A 15288-nucleotide genomic window follows, 5' to 3' on the forward strand; every position below is an offset into this window, starting at 1 on the left:
AAATAAAATAAAATAAATAATACATTGTGCCCACATCGCTCTTTACCTATGCATCGCTATTGCGCTGCCTATGATAAAGCTTAAACACACGTGCACCGAAGGAAGAATGACAAGTTTGAAATATTTCCAAAACTGACTGCTCGGACTGAATATATATGTGCCCTTTTGAAGCATCCGACATCCGTTTCCCGGAGAGAAACCATTTGACTTCCCCTTATTTTTGACTATGGATACCTTTATTTACCTCAGATCAATTGTCTTGGTTTAAAAAGTCACAGCCGGAGTAATCAGATAGATTTGCATCTTAGCTGTTATTAGATGAAGAACCTAAAAAAAGAAGTAGTTTAGCAATGTACGTACCAGGGGATGAATTTGGAAGAAAAAATACAGGGAAAGTATAACAAATTATTTGACAAATAGTAAAAATCTGAGGATTATAGGGAGGGATCTAATAGGCTCGGCAATTTTTTAAGACGTAAATGACCAAACAACGTCGCTATGTATGTCTGATTAAAAGCAAAGTTCACTGATTTCTTCTTTTAATCAAACTAATAAAAGCAAGTTTTTCAGATTAGATTAAATAGCGGCATTAAAACTTTAAACAAAAAAACAATAACCTATATGGGGGTAGCTGCTGATCCTAAACTCCATTTCTTTGTGCCGAAGTTTAACTAGCGCTTGACTGAAAAATATTAAATTACAAGAAATATAACCGAATAGTAATTCCAAGTATTTTATTCATCGATTACCTTTGAAAGTGCTTGATTTGAAAAATTTGTTTTTTTTAATGTTAATGTGAATAGATAAAGTATTAAATAAATTGACTCTTAGTCCTATTACTACTACTACTACTACTACTAACAACTCACCGCAGCACCAAGCCGCATGAGGCCAACACAGCCACGCACGCTACTCATCCACCCCAGTCTATTCAAAGCCTCCCTTTTTACACCCTCCCATGAAGTTCCCATTTCCTTTAAATCTTTCTTTATGACGTCCTCCCACCCCAGACGAGGACGACATGCTTTCCGTTTAGCTCTAGACTGTTGACCGAAAAGAACAATCCTCGGTAACCTGTCATCCTTCATCCGCACAACGTGCCTTAGCCATCTCAACCTTTCTTTCGTTATAGCCCTAGAGAGCGGTATTGAACCACATTTTTCGTACAGCCTATTATTTAAAATAGGGTCAGTCAGCCGGGTACCCAGAACAATCCTTAAGCAATTTCTCTGGAAAACATCTAGCAAATCTTCATCCGCTTTTCGGAGCGCCCATGCTTCAGAGTACCAATTAAAAGTCAAATAAAGCCATGCGGAGCGCTATTTCAAAAGTCAAAAACTGACCACTGGTGGGCTCTCCGGTGAATTCCCAACAACTTCTGGAGTCCTGCAAGGATGCATCTTCTCGCCGCACTGGTTTAACCTGTTTCTGCATGCCATCCTCTCCCTGATACCCGTCGAATATGGAGCCAGAATAGGAGGAATCCTAATTGACAAACTAGCATATGCGGATGATATCGACCCGATGTCCACTACCGCCCAATAAATCCAGAGTCAGGCTGACTACACCTCCCAAAACCTCTAAAAGTTCATTCATTTTGCTCACACTTTCATCTAGGAGGCTTAAATCGTCAGCACAATCTAAGTCCAGGAGACTTTTTCCTCCCCATTGGATTCTGTGGTCTCCCATTGCCTTTTCTGTGCTCCTTAAGACAAAGTCCATCAAAATAATCCATATAAAGGGGGATAGAACACAACCCTGCTTAACTCCTGATTTAATGCAAAACCAGCTGCTAACCTCATTTCCTACCTTAACCGAAGCAGTGTTATTCTCGTACATAGCACTAGCACTAATCACTATAATGTATTAGTCTAGTTTACAATACAAGGATAAAACCTTTACTAAAGCTCTTCTATCAACAGAATTGAACGCTTGCTCATAATCTATAAAACAAAGGACCAAAGGTGTTTGACAACTCAGGCACTTCTCAAATATTAACCTAAGAGTGAAAATTTGGTCAACACGTCCTCTACCTTTTCTAAAACCACACTGTTTTCTCTTAAAACTTTGTCAACGGCATCTCTCAGTTTAAAAAGTATAATATTACTAAGTAATTTACTACCTACAGAGATCAGACTAATGCCTCGATAATTACCACACTCTTTTTTATCACCTTTCTTTTAAAGGGGCTTAATTAAAGTTTTCCTAAAATCTGTAGGTACTTCCTCTTTTTCAAAAATCATATTCATAATCCTCAGTAACTTATTTCTAACCTCAGAGCCGCCATATTTAAGAAACCCATTTACCACCCTACCAGTACCTGGAGCCTTATTATTTTTTAATCCTTTTAGTACTGTCGCTAATTCTTCATCGCAAAACAAACCTTCCTTCGCATCTAAGGTATCACAAACTTTTTCGTTTTCCTCTATGTCTTTTCCTGCAACTCTATCTCGGTTTATCAAATTCTCAAAATGTTCTGCCCATCTCTCTTTAATTCTTTCCTTACTCTTGTATTAAAGCTCTAACCACTCAAGCATGGGTAGAAAAAGTGAAACTTCTTTTGATATATGTTGATTAAAACTACCGTTTTTTTAGTGCTTTAGTTACTTTTAGCATGTATCACTCTTTACTTATAGTTCTTTACCACGAATTGTTTGAATTTTTTCGAATAAAGCTCATTTGAATGTCTGTGCTTAGAGTAGCAGATTTTTCTTGTAGAAGTGATGAAGGTCCAAAATTTTGGGTTGTTTTATTTGGCTTAGAATTTAATACAAGAGGACCAATCAGGCTTTGAACAATATTTTGTTTATCATGCGAAACAAAGTCAGTTGACGCAAGTTCCCAAATTAATGAGGTTTTACAAATAACTGTTCAATATAGACAAATTCTTTTATTTGATAGGGAAACAACAACAAAATCTCTGGATATTTCGATCACATATACAGTGGCCATCTTCAACATATAAATTGACGACGACTGTTTATTTGCGCCAGTTTATCGTCAGTCGGCCATTTATCTATTGAAAACGACCACTGTATATGTGACTTAAGATATCCAGATATTTTTTGTTGTTTCACTGTCAAATAAAAGGATTTATCCCTATTTAATATTTATTTGTATGTCATGGAATGGCAGTGGGGTCTTCGAAAATACCTAATGCAGTTTTGGAACCTTTTAGCAGAAACAACTATTGGGTAAACCCAAGAAACCTACCAATATGTACACATTGATTTGCCAAGATGTGAGGATGAAAATGAAGGAAGAGCTTGGAAGAGATGTTACTTTCGTGAGTATCTCTTTTTTGTGAGTTGTATATGAACAAAGCTATTTCCTATTTACACCTTATCTAAGAAATTTTCACTACTAAGATGGACATATGTTCTCTCAAATTAGTCTTTAACTGCGATTGAATTTTGGTTTGGGTAGACGTGCCCCGGGCAGGCTGTATTCTACTTCTTGTGATCATTCAGTCCTTTACCTTTATAGTCTTTATCACCTTTTAAGAAAGAATAAATCCGTCCAGTTAATTTCAAATGTTCCAGATTTTAGTTCTTTGAGGATTTTAGTTTTGTTTGAACAAAATTATTTTCTGTTTAAACCTTTTCTAGGAAACTTTTACAGCTAAGGTGGAAAATATGTTCTGTCAAAATAGTTTTTGACTGGATTTGAATTTGGTTTTGGGTAGGAGTGCCCTGGGTAGGCTGTATTCAGCTTCCTATAGTGATTCTGTCCACTACCTTTCTGATCTTTTATTACCTTCTAAGAAGCAACGATGTTAATAGATTCCACTGAATTTATCTCAGATATTTGATATCTTTTCCTTATCCCTCCCCCCACATATAGTAACAGTGGAGTTGGTGATAAATTTGATGTCTATATGATGACATATAGTAACAGTAAAATTGGCGATAAATTTGGTGTATCAGATGTAATAGCACAGTTGACCAGGCTACGCAGTATGTTGTCAGTCCCAGCATTATCCCAATCTTCGCCAAATAATAATTTAATTCTCTTATTTTATTAGTTGATGTTTGAATTTTATGTTGATGTTTAGTTTATTTATGGCTCTTTATTATATTTTACAATTACACCACGAGTTTCATATATTTTTGTATGGTGCGGGAAGTGGGTTGTAAATTAATCTTTGTTGTAATTATATTCAAATTAATCGCTTGATGGGGGCGAATACACAGTTCGGTTATTATGTTTGGGACCAACACTTATTAATTCGTTTCACCAACCCAAACAATTAGGTTTAAAATAAACATAGCTTCCTTTTTATGCACAGATAAAAACTTCCCGTTGATATTAGTTTGTATGTTGTTGATTTTCAAGGAAGTTAGTATTTCGAGAAATAGTTTATTATTTGGGAAATATTCTTGGTCAGTTCTTTCAGATATGTTGATTGGTCATAATTAGAAGAAGACGCTTAAGCTCACATGGACCTACGAGTTTTGAGTCATTGATCGTTCTATTAAGTAATTAATTAAAAAAACTTTCAACAAAATAAGTTTTTCAAAAAAAGTAACGAACTTCGTTAAACCAAAAATGAACAAAAATAGAATCAAATAATCTACCAAGCAATAAATGATACAACTACCACAAATCAGTATCAATGAATAAATGAAACACAAAATAACAGAGTCAAACTCAAAACGAGAAGAAATTAATATGGGTAGGGTTCTGAAATCCTATGCTTGCTAAAAGCCAGAATATAATTTGTACTCAACCGAAAAAAATTCTAATGAATTTACTGAAAAAAATATGCAATGTCAGTTTAATATACATATGCTGATATTTATTCCTTAAAATCTTAATTAATTTTTGATTTTTTAAAGTTATAAAAATTAAAACACTTAAAATAATTTTTTTTAGTAAAGTTCAAATTATATTTCCGGAACTTTCAACTACGTTGAACAAAATGGCTATCTAAAAATTTTGATTGGATGTGTTTGGGGAAATGGTGGGAGTGAGATGGGGGGGGGGGGGGTAGTTCCCCTCCAATTACGTTCGACTATTAGAAAGGGCACTAGCCCTTTCAATTTCCTATTGAATAGGCTCTTTTTGAATTTTCTACGACAATCCTATCTTCAAAAACCTTACATGGCCCTAGGGCATATCTTACAACCCTTGCCCTGAGGGGTTGGGGGGGGGGGGGTTGTCATTCTCAAAGCCATAATTTTCAGACCTTTCAATTACGCTGAACAAAATGACTATCTCAAAAATTTTGTTTGGGTTTGTTTGGGGTAATGGTGTGAGAGGGGAGTTAATTGCTGTCCAATCACTTTCGACTATTAAAAAGGGCACTAGCCCTTTCAATTTCGAATTAAATGAGCCCTTTCGGAAGTTTCTACGACAACCCTTTCTGTAAAAACATTATTCTACAATACTATCTAAAAAAAACCTTATATGCACCCAGGGCATAACTTACAACCCTTGCCCTGAGGGCTGTGGGAGTGTATCCTCCTCAAGGATATAATTTCCAAATCTTTGAACTAGGTTAAACAAAATGGCAATCTAGCGCTGCCTATCATATTTTAACTGATCCTTTGCCCTACTATCTTCAGTTTGTTTTGCATTCAGCCAAAAAATAAAATTACTAAGCCTCCAGAGAATAATCACCGACAATAAAAACAACACGGTAGTACAGAAGAAATATAAAGAAAAAAAAAAATGGAATTGCATATCTTTGAAGACGCTTAAGTTGCTTCAATTCATTATGTATTTGGTGTTGCCCGAAGAATAGGATTAGATATGGGCTTCTTCAGTGTGTTCAACACTACCCTAAATCTCATTTAGTTTTGCTTGCTGTCCTGTAGAAGTAGAATAAATCAGATGCAAAGAATAATAGAATAGAATAACAGGATAATAGAATAGAAGAATCAGCAGTAGATAAAGCTATAGAATAAATAATCAATAGAATAAATCAGAACACGAAAATATAATCTGCAGTACGCCAAAAGCTAAACTTTCGAGGGTGGGCTTCCAAAACAATGACAGCAAAAATGAAGGAAAAAACAGACAAGAATCAATAAATTGAATAAATATGACAAATTGATTCTTTTTCGTTTTAAGAAACAATAATTGGGGGGAGGGGGTAAACTATGCATCGAAATAAACACAAACGAAACATTGCATTTCATGAGCCTTAGTAATATTTCAATTGTTTCTCCTATCTGTAAAATTACAATATAATTACTTACATCATCGAATAACAATTACAATTGTCGAGCATCAATTACAAGTAACAGTAATAATAATATAACAATGAAACGATTTTTTTTTAATTTTCTTTCCTATTTGTTTTAGATATTTTCCTAACCAGTAAAATAAAACAATCAAAAGAACTATTAAAAAAAATTACGCTAAACTAAATTTAATTTAGACTCCCCAGTAGCTTCCCCATACGCCTCACATTAAATGGATGAATATTATGTGATCCCTTCATGCTGGACCTGAGCTCAATACAGAGCTGAGATGCTCTGTAAATAATTGAGAAAGCATTCCTACTCGGAACGGATCGGGGAGCCTTAATTTCAATCCAAGTACACTCAAAATTCGATTATTAAAATTATAAATTTTAAAATTATAAATTGGCCGAAATTTTTGGTAATAGAACTGAAGTTATTCACTATTATACTCATTTTTAAAAAAGATATATTTATTTATCTTTTTTACTATTTGAATTTTTCATATATCAATTTTAGATTTATTGTTATAAAAAAACAAGTTTCGTTTTAAAAAATTAGATTTTTTTAAACAATAATTTTTCAAATACATAGATACTATATAATTTCGATCCTGATACTGACTGTAGGTAGACCTGCAGTTTAAACCGGTTTTTGGCTTCTTTTTTTCGCGATACTGTAGACTTTTTCTTTCGATTTTTTTTTCTGTTATCTAACTGCATTTATATTGAGAGTGCTGGAATCTTCTAATGTTGATATCTTAGGGCATGGGTTGGTAACCTGTGGCCCGCGGGCCGCACGTGGCCCGTGAGGCATATTGACGTGGCCCGCAAGACCCTCGCCGCAATGCACTTGACGGACCATATTACTCACCATACCAATACACAACGAAGCGAAAGGGGATACAATCTAGTATTCTCGAAAAAATCCGTAAGCCTGATCCAGTATAGTTAGTTTGAGGTTCGACCATCCAGTCCTGATCAATCATTTTGGTATGTTAGCTTACAATTTTTGTTTTCGACCAAATCTATCTCAAAGTTCGGGTAATATACCCCAAAAAATATTTTGTCTTTAGATTTTCTTCGTTTATTCTTTTTTAGTTTAGTAAAATTTAGTGCTTGGGGTACCAAATGAAAGCCAAATTGTCTGGTCATCTTGTGGCAAAACATTCAAAAGAGAAAAAAAAAATAACGCCTTGATTTTGCAAGGATACTTTTTTTTCACAAGGGTTTAAGTACATCCAGGTTGTCAAAGAAGCCTAGATACAATATCTCAGGAACAGCATTGGTATTAAGTTTCAACTTTTCAGGGAGACTAGATGGGGAGTAAAACTAAATCAAAAGATACAATGCATATTCAGATTGTCAAAAATGTGTATGTGCAATATCCCAGGGAAAAAAGGGGATACGCTGGAACTTTCAGAGCATATTATTGGGGATGTAGAACTAAATCAAAAGACTATGTCTGTCCAGTTTGTCACGAGGGCATATTACGGCATCTTAGGAACGCAAAAAGGTTTTAAGCTTGAAACTTAGGGACCCGTTCAGAGGGATTTATAACTAAATATGGATGTTGGAATATCCGCAATATATATGAAACAAAATCAATGTGCACTCTATGCATGCAGGTTTTCAAAAGGGCACATGAACATTATCCGAAAAACAGATGAAAGCAATAAATTGAACCTTTGAGGGCTGCTACAACTACTACTTATACAATTAGTACTCTGCTATTGTAACTTTTTCAAACTGTGACTGCTTTGAACTATTTGAATTTGTGACTACATGTAACTGCAAATACTTCTGAATGTGACTGATTGCAACTGCGACCACAACTAATTGTAAGTACAATTGCCAGTGCATGTGACTTTGACTGCATCAATTACTTTGCTGTAGCAAACAACAAGACAATTCCTCAGAACTGGAGCCATGCCAAAGAGACAGAGGTAGACTGGCTGGTAGGTTTTCGAGCTCAAAATCAACAACTATTACTACGCAAGCCTGAACCCACGAGCTTGGGTCATGCAACGAGCTTTAACAGGGTCAACATTGAACAGTTCTTCTCAAACCTGAAATATATATATGTATATGTATATATATATATATATATATATATATATATATATATATATATATATATATATATATATATATATATATATATATATATATATATATATATATATATATATATATATATATATATATATATATATATATATATATATATATATATATATATATATATATATATATATATATATATATATATATATATGTATATATGTATATATGTATATATATGTATATATATATATGTATATATATGTGTATATATATATATATATATATATATATATATATATGTATACATATATATTCATATATATACATATATATATATATATATATATATATATATATATATATATATATATATATATATATATATATATATATATATATATATATATATATATATATATATATATATATGGCCCTTTTGTATATGGCCCTTATATGGCCCTTGGCCATATATGGCCCTTTTATATATATGGCCCTTTTGGCCCTTTATACAACAAAATGTGGCCGACCCATGTCTTAAGGTAAAAGTAAGCTAACTTTAGATTATCAAGTAAGCTGGTTGAGGATTCCAGATCCCTGCTTAATGATTTTATTAGGAAAGGACGGTATCAGATATTACTTCCTTTGAGGAAACGGGATTCAAAAAAGGGAAAAGTGTATTTTGCTTTGGATTTGTCTAGGAGAGGGGTTGTTGGGATCGGTATGATGGAGGTCCCTCCACCTTAAAAGCTCCTATATTGATATCTATCCATGCGTATTTTATTAAATATATCTTGATATGTCTTTCGTTTTGGTAGAAAGAGGCTCAACAAAGAGTTGGACAGAAAGATGTTTTATCTGCAGAAGAGAAGAGCCACTATGAAGAAATCTACAAGGAAAGGCTGAAAAAATATGAACAGGAGCTTGCAGAGTTTAGGTAAGTTTACTTTGAGCCTAGTTCTCATATATAAGCTGCCTATATATTTGTTTATTTATCCACTTTAAAAAAAAAACCGTGGAGTATAAAATAAAAACAAAATACGAGGAAATGATGCAAAGCAAACAAAAACAATTTTCCAGATAAATATATAATAGAAAACTAGTGTATATTGATGCCTATTCGTTATTGAGTAGACATTATCGGTCGTAACCAATCAGGACTGTTTATCAAGGACAGGGGAAACTATGATGGTTCTGAAGCGATGATCCCTAGACATTGATGTCTAGTTTCCTTTCTTCTTTTTTCTTTGTTATCTTTTCCTGCTTTATTTACCTCCTCAAATCTCAGTAAATTGTGTCTGTTTTTTTGTTATTTTATTTGTGTTATTTTTCTATTATTCCAACATTTTTTTTTTCTATCTTTTATAAAAATGAGATACTCTCTGTGAGTTTATCTATTGGACTGATCAAATTGATATCACATAAAATAGATGTCGCATTGATATAAGTTATAAATGCATAAATAAAAAGAGTCACTACGTTGAGGAAAACGAAGTACAACGATTAAGTTATGTAAAGCCCAATCTGTTTTGCGCCAATCGCTTTCACTTATATTCATAGATTCTCGAGAATTTTTTTTCTAATTTTTAGTCCATTGCATATGTAAGCAGTTTCTTATATGCGATTAAATCAGAATTTTTTTCTACTGAAAGTAAGGAGCAATATTAAAACTCAATTCCAACAGAAATTGTTACGTATATGAGGGGGGTTTCTCCCTCCTCAATACCTCGCTCTTTACGCTACAGTTTGACTTTTTGTTCCAATTATTAAAGAATGGCTCTAGAAACAAAAGTGTTGTTTAATTAGAATAATAAGCTTTTTATTCCTAAAAAAAACTTTAGTGTAAAGAGCGAGGTATTGAGGAGGGAGCAACCCTCCTCAATACGTAATAATTTCTGTTCGTTTTAAGTTTTAGTGTTAATCCTTACTTTCAGTTGAAAAAACTTGCTTTTTTTATTTAATTTCTGATCGTTTTAAGTAATGTCAGGACATCCAGCTCTCCTTCCATGGAAAGATCCTCCCACGTATCTCCCCCCCTCTTTCCAGAAAAATGTCCTTCCAAAAATATCTGTTTACTTCCCAATAACCAATACTATATGTGAACAATAGGAAAGTTCATAGCTTGCAGGCCATTACCCCTGAGGCTGTGGGAGGTCAATTCATCTTTAAAGACATAGTTATTAGATCTTCCGACTATACTGAACAAAATGGGTATACAAACTTTTGATCGGGCGAGTTTGGGAATAAAGGGTGCGGGAGGTTAGCGTGCCTCCGCTATTTTTGGTCACTTCAAAAGGGCACTAGAACATATAATTTTTGATCAAATGAGCCCTCTCCCGATATTTTCGGATCCCAGGTCGATACAATCACCCTTGGGGAAAACAACAAAAACAAATAAACAAGCATCTGTGATCTTACTTTTGGCAAAGAATGCAATATTCCACATTTTTGTGTATAGGAGCTATATACAAAAAAAAAATCTCTACTGTAGGGTTCTCTAATAGGCTATGCTCAATCTGATGGTGTGATTTTCATTAAGATCGCTTGATGTTTTGGGTGTGTTTCCGTCCTTATATAAAAATGGACAAATTTTCTCATGCTCGTAAATATTGATGGGTAACATTAAACTTAATGAATTCTATATGTTTTGAGTAAGCATCAAAATTTGATTATTTTGAAGCTTCTATTGTTATTAAGACTTTGTTTCTTAAGTTTCGTTTACTATTTAGTTACATCGCTCCTTACTTACAGTTCATGACCACGAACTATTTGATAAATGAACATTCCTTTAGGTTATCGTATTCACATTGGAAAGTCCCAAATTTCAATAGTCTGAGATTTAAAAATTTGAACTTGTCTTTGCTTCAGGGAATAAACTAAATACAACTACAATAAGGGTATGCCCAGCTTATATTATTATAAGCACTATTTTGAAAAATGGTTATATTAGGAGAACAGAACTTTCAGGAACGAAATCATCGTGTAAATTATCCGTCAGGAAAGGTGTTTTTAAGCTCCTATATTGAGTCCTTCCTATTTCTAAAGATTAGACAATTGCATGAAAGACGGGTCTGTGCCTATCCTAGCTTTGAAAAAAATTTCTAAATTTTGATTTGAGTCTGCTTTTGTTTAATTTAGGGGCCCCATGCTAATGGAAATAAAAAACACATTTTCAACGGAACTTTCAATTGAGAAAAAGTTTATAGTTGACTGCAATAGGGAAAAAAAATAACTACCATACAGATCCAACATAGCAATAATTGCCACAAAAATTGGTATTTAAAATACCAAGGACAGTGACAATGAAATGTGATCGTTTGGATTGGCTAAGTGGAAACTTTTGGTGCAATTTTTAATGAAAAAGATCTCTATATCCGGTTATGTAATTTTTGCCATATTTTCTACAGATTTCTCTATTTTTTTGTATAATTCTCCTTTGAAGATTTGAACTCCCCTCTCTACTTTTAATAAGCCCATGGGTGAATGCCCGCCTACTCATATTCCTATGGCTACATCAACCGTTCCTACTTAAAACGCTCAAGTTCAATATCAGAATTTTACTACCTCTCATTTATGCTCATAGTAGATTTTTGAGCTCATAAGCCTTCGATTTCCGTCAAAATAGTACAAAGCTCGAGGTCGTTCCACTTGATTGCAAAACTTATATCACCTCATATCTTTTCCAATATTATATATTTTTTCCTTTTATTTTCTTTTTTACGCCTTAATTTATATGTAGAAAGAATAATAATTCCTCTTCTCCTATTTAGGGGGGGGGGGTAATCTAAGGTTTATCTAAACTGAAGTGGGTGGGGACGCGTCAGTGCCAAATTATTTGGAACCTTTGTTCGCGTAAAAATTAAGGCCTATAAATGCATTTGCTTTAACTCTTAACTGCTTGCTTGATAGGAATAATCTTGCAGTAAATAGAAAGCAACATGATTTTGAATTCTCTTTCCTTTTCTTTTCATGACCTTCGTCCGTTTTTCTTGCTCTCCGTGAGAAATAGTACATCATAAATCTATTCCTTCTTTTAGGGAAAAACATCCTGAAATTGCAGCCGAGATGGACACAAAGAAAAAACCTATGAAAAAGAAAGCAAAGCAGGTAACTTTATAAATCAAATAATTTTAGTTTTGTTTAAAAAAAAAATTAGTTTAAATAGATTAATCTCAATTTTTAGAAAATTGCTTTAAATATAATATTTATAATGTACTAGAAATTTAAATATTTCTCAAGATTTCTTAGAAAATTGAAAGATTCTTCCATCATAATTTTCAGTATTTGTCATTGAAATTTGGCGTCTCCTTAGGAAGATCCCTTAGACATAAGATAAAATTCAAAACTTGCACATTTCATGATAAAAAGAGGTATCTTCAACGCTGTTTCTAGGGGGGAGCGAGTTTGAATCTCCCTCCTCCTTGTTTTTTTCCGATTCGTAAAAAATAACAAAAATGCATATAAATAGGTAATTGACGTGTTTTGTAGTTTTTTTTTTACCCCCTTCCCCTGAAAAAATATACCCGCTCTCCCAAAAAACAAATCCTGGATGCAATCTTTGGTGTCTTTTTAGTTTTGTTCAAATTGTAAAAGCCAAATAATTAAAAATTTATACAGTTAAATAACAAACTAAAGAACTTTAATTTCTCCCATATCCTAGTATACACCATCTCTCCATCAGGGAAAATGAGTCAATTTGCAAACAAGAGCAAGGTAAATTATTTCTGAGTAAAATCAGCATTTCGTGGTCATTATTCTGAATTTCAGAAGTATAGAAGCTTTACACTAGATGTAAATTAATCATATGAATCAGCTTCGATTATAAAAAAAGCAATGAAATTATTGGATTTTTAGAGGTATTGGAAAATCACTTCATAGTGCGGAGTAAGGTTTCAAAATTTATCTTAAGAAGACTAAGTCGCTAAAGCTAGAATCAAATTAGGATAAAGATGTTAGATAACGGAAAAATCGACTGCGTTAATTCACTTACCGAGATAACGTCGTTGATATGGACTGTAGATACTATGAAAATGTGAAAAGTATAATGGACAAGGCGCCGGTATTTTAAAGGTTTAGAAGAACAGGAAGATGCCTGAATCGTTTACACTCTAAAAAAAGAAAAAGTATGTGTACGTATTTCTTATTGTGTTCTTACTTATGATTTTAATATGTTTTGTGTTTTATAATTTATGCTTTTTTGTTTATTTGTTCGTTGTTCGTATTTGTCTGTTAATGTAGAGTTTTATGATCGAAAGAAATTTTGCTATTTCCATTGAATTGATCTTCAAAGGAAAATATTTTCGAACTTACGTGGTCAGGTAAAAATTGACCGAGGGCCAACTGTGAAACATCTGTGAGTTTCTGGAAAGAATTTAAAAAAAATGTTACTTATTTCTCAAATTTTCTGCTGTAATTACCGAAGGCAAACTGTGAAACATCTGTGAGTTTCTGGAAAGAATAAAAAAAAATGATACTTATTTCTCAAATTTTCTGCTGTAATTTCCGAGGGCCAACTGTGAAACATCTGTGAGTTTCTAGAAAGAATTAACAAAAAATGTTACTTATTTCTCAAATTTTCTACTGTAAGTTCCGAGGGTCAACTGTGAAAGATCTGTGAGTTTCTGGAAAGAATTAAAAGAAAAAAATGTTACTTATTTCTCAAATTTTCTGCTGTAATTTCAAACACATTGGGAAAGGTTCTGTAAGGATTTGCAAATCATTCTTTTAGACCAAAATCTCCACGGAAAAAATAGTTCTTTAGTTTATTTAAACAGTTTTTGCTTTATAGTTGTTGTTTTTGTTGGTCAGGTTTCAGGACGTTACCATCTGATGGTATCCCGCTAGTCCTAGCCATTATCTTTCTTTTTTTCGTTTTTAAATGATGAAGAGATATGTAGATTTTAAAAGTAGATCAGGATATGTCATAGAAGAAGATACAAATTGCACTGCCAAAATGAGTTCCCGGCCACCTTTAGTGGTTTATAACATCCCTTGATATATTCTTTTATTTTGTTAATTTAAAACGTCTATATTGGGAAAAGAAGCAGCTCACATAAATGTAAGAACAGGACTATAAAATGGTCAGCTTACGAACGTTGTAAACGTTAAGCGTTTTGTAAACGCTCTTATTGAATTTTGTCTATTTATATTGTTGTATAAAAAAGACCAAATACCAGCTATCTGGTAATTGTATGGCAAGGCCGTACCCAGGATTTTTTTTCGGAGGGTGTTTTACCCAAAAAAAATTCGGGGGGGGGGGGCGTTACACAAAAAAAAACTCCGAAAATGCATACAAAATTTGTTTATACCCATTTTTTTACGTTTTTCCGAGTCAGACAAACATTTCGGGGGGGGGGGGGTCAAACCGCCTACCCCCCCCACCCCCCACCCACCCTCCCTCTGGGTACGGCCTTGTTGTATGGCTATGAATGCCATGCTATGGTAACGAATTAATTTCCGGACAAGCTTTCTTTGTAAAGATAAGCACCTTATTTAAATGAATGAGACCCTCAGAGGTTCTCAGGATTTGGTGTTTGATTCCTGAGAGTTTAATTCAGCTGGTACCACTACTTTTGAATATAAACGAAACTTTGTCGCCAACATGATTTTAGCCTTTTTTTTTCCGGAAGCCCATTTTTTATCTTATGGTTGTATGGAGAGTGGTAGGTATGGTCTCGAAATTACATGTTGCAAGTGAGAAACATTGGTATGAAGTTTGAATCGGTTGTATAAAGGGTAGAAAATGAATACAAGATTTACGAAAGACTAAGAAAATAAAATAGAACTTTTAAACAAACTTTTTAAGTGCTTTGTAAATCCAAACGCACTAAAAAGAAAATAAACCGATACACCGGAGTCGTTTAAGACCAAGAATTTAATATTAAGGGTGGTGATTACAGAAAAGCCACCCTTGAATGGTTTATGAATAGTTTTAATTAGTTATTCCCTTTGGACAAACTGCATGCACAAACTGTGCTTTGATTTACTTTAACGTTTCCTAAAAGTTTCACCCTAATACCCTTAGCTTTTTGGGAGAC

General features: G+C 33.5%; 1 protein-coding gene across 1 annotated transcript in view; it reads left to right on the top strand.

Annotated features, from left to right (window-relative positions):
* LOC148954077 (uncharacterized) overlaps nt 1-15288 on the top strand; it is a 56624-nt gene that overhangs the window by 25394 nt on the left and 15942 nt on the right. The window contains exons 7-9 of the mRNA XM_089086908.1: nt 3179-3286; nt 9070-9188; nt 12289-12358. Coding sequence (XP_088943034.1) covers nt 3179-3286; nt 9070-9188; nt 12289-12358 — 297 coding nt within the window. The remainder of the gene's footprint in view (nt 1-3178; nt 3287-9069; nt 9189-12288; nt 12359-15288) is intronic.

Source organism: Artemia sp. Qi Xiang Cuo, chromosome 3, assembly GCF_049724085.1.
Source record: "Artemia sp. Qi Xiang Cuo chromosome 3, ASM4972408v1, whole genome shotgun sequence".
In the NCBI taxonomy this organism is placed as follows: Eukaryota; Metazoa; Arthropoda; class Branchiopoda; order Anostraca; family Artemiidae; genus Artemia; species Artemia sp. Qi Xiang Cuo.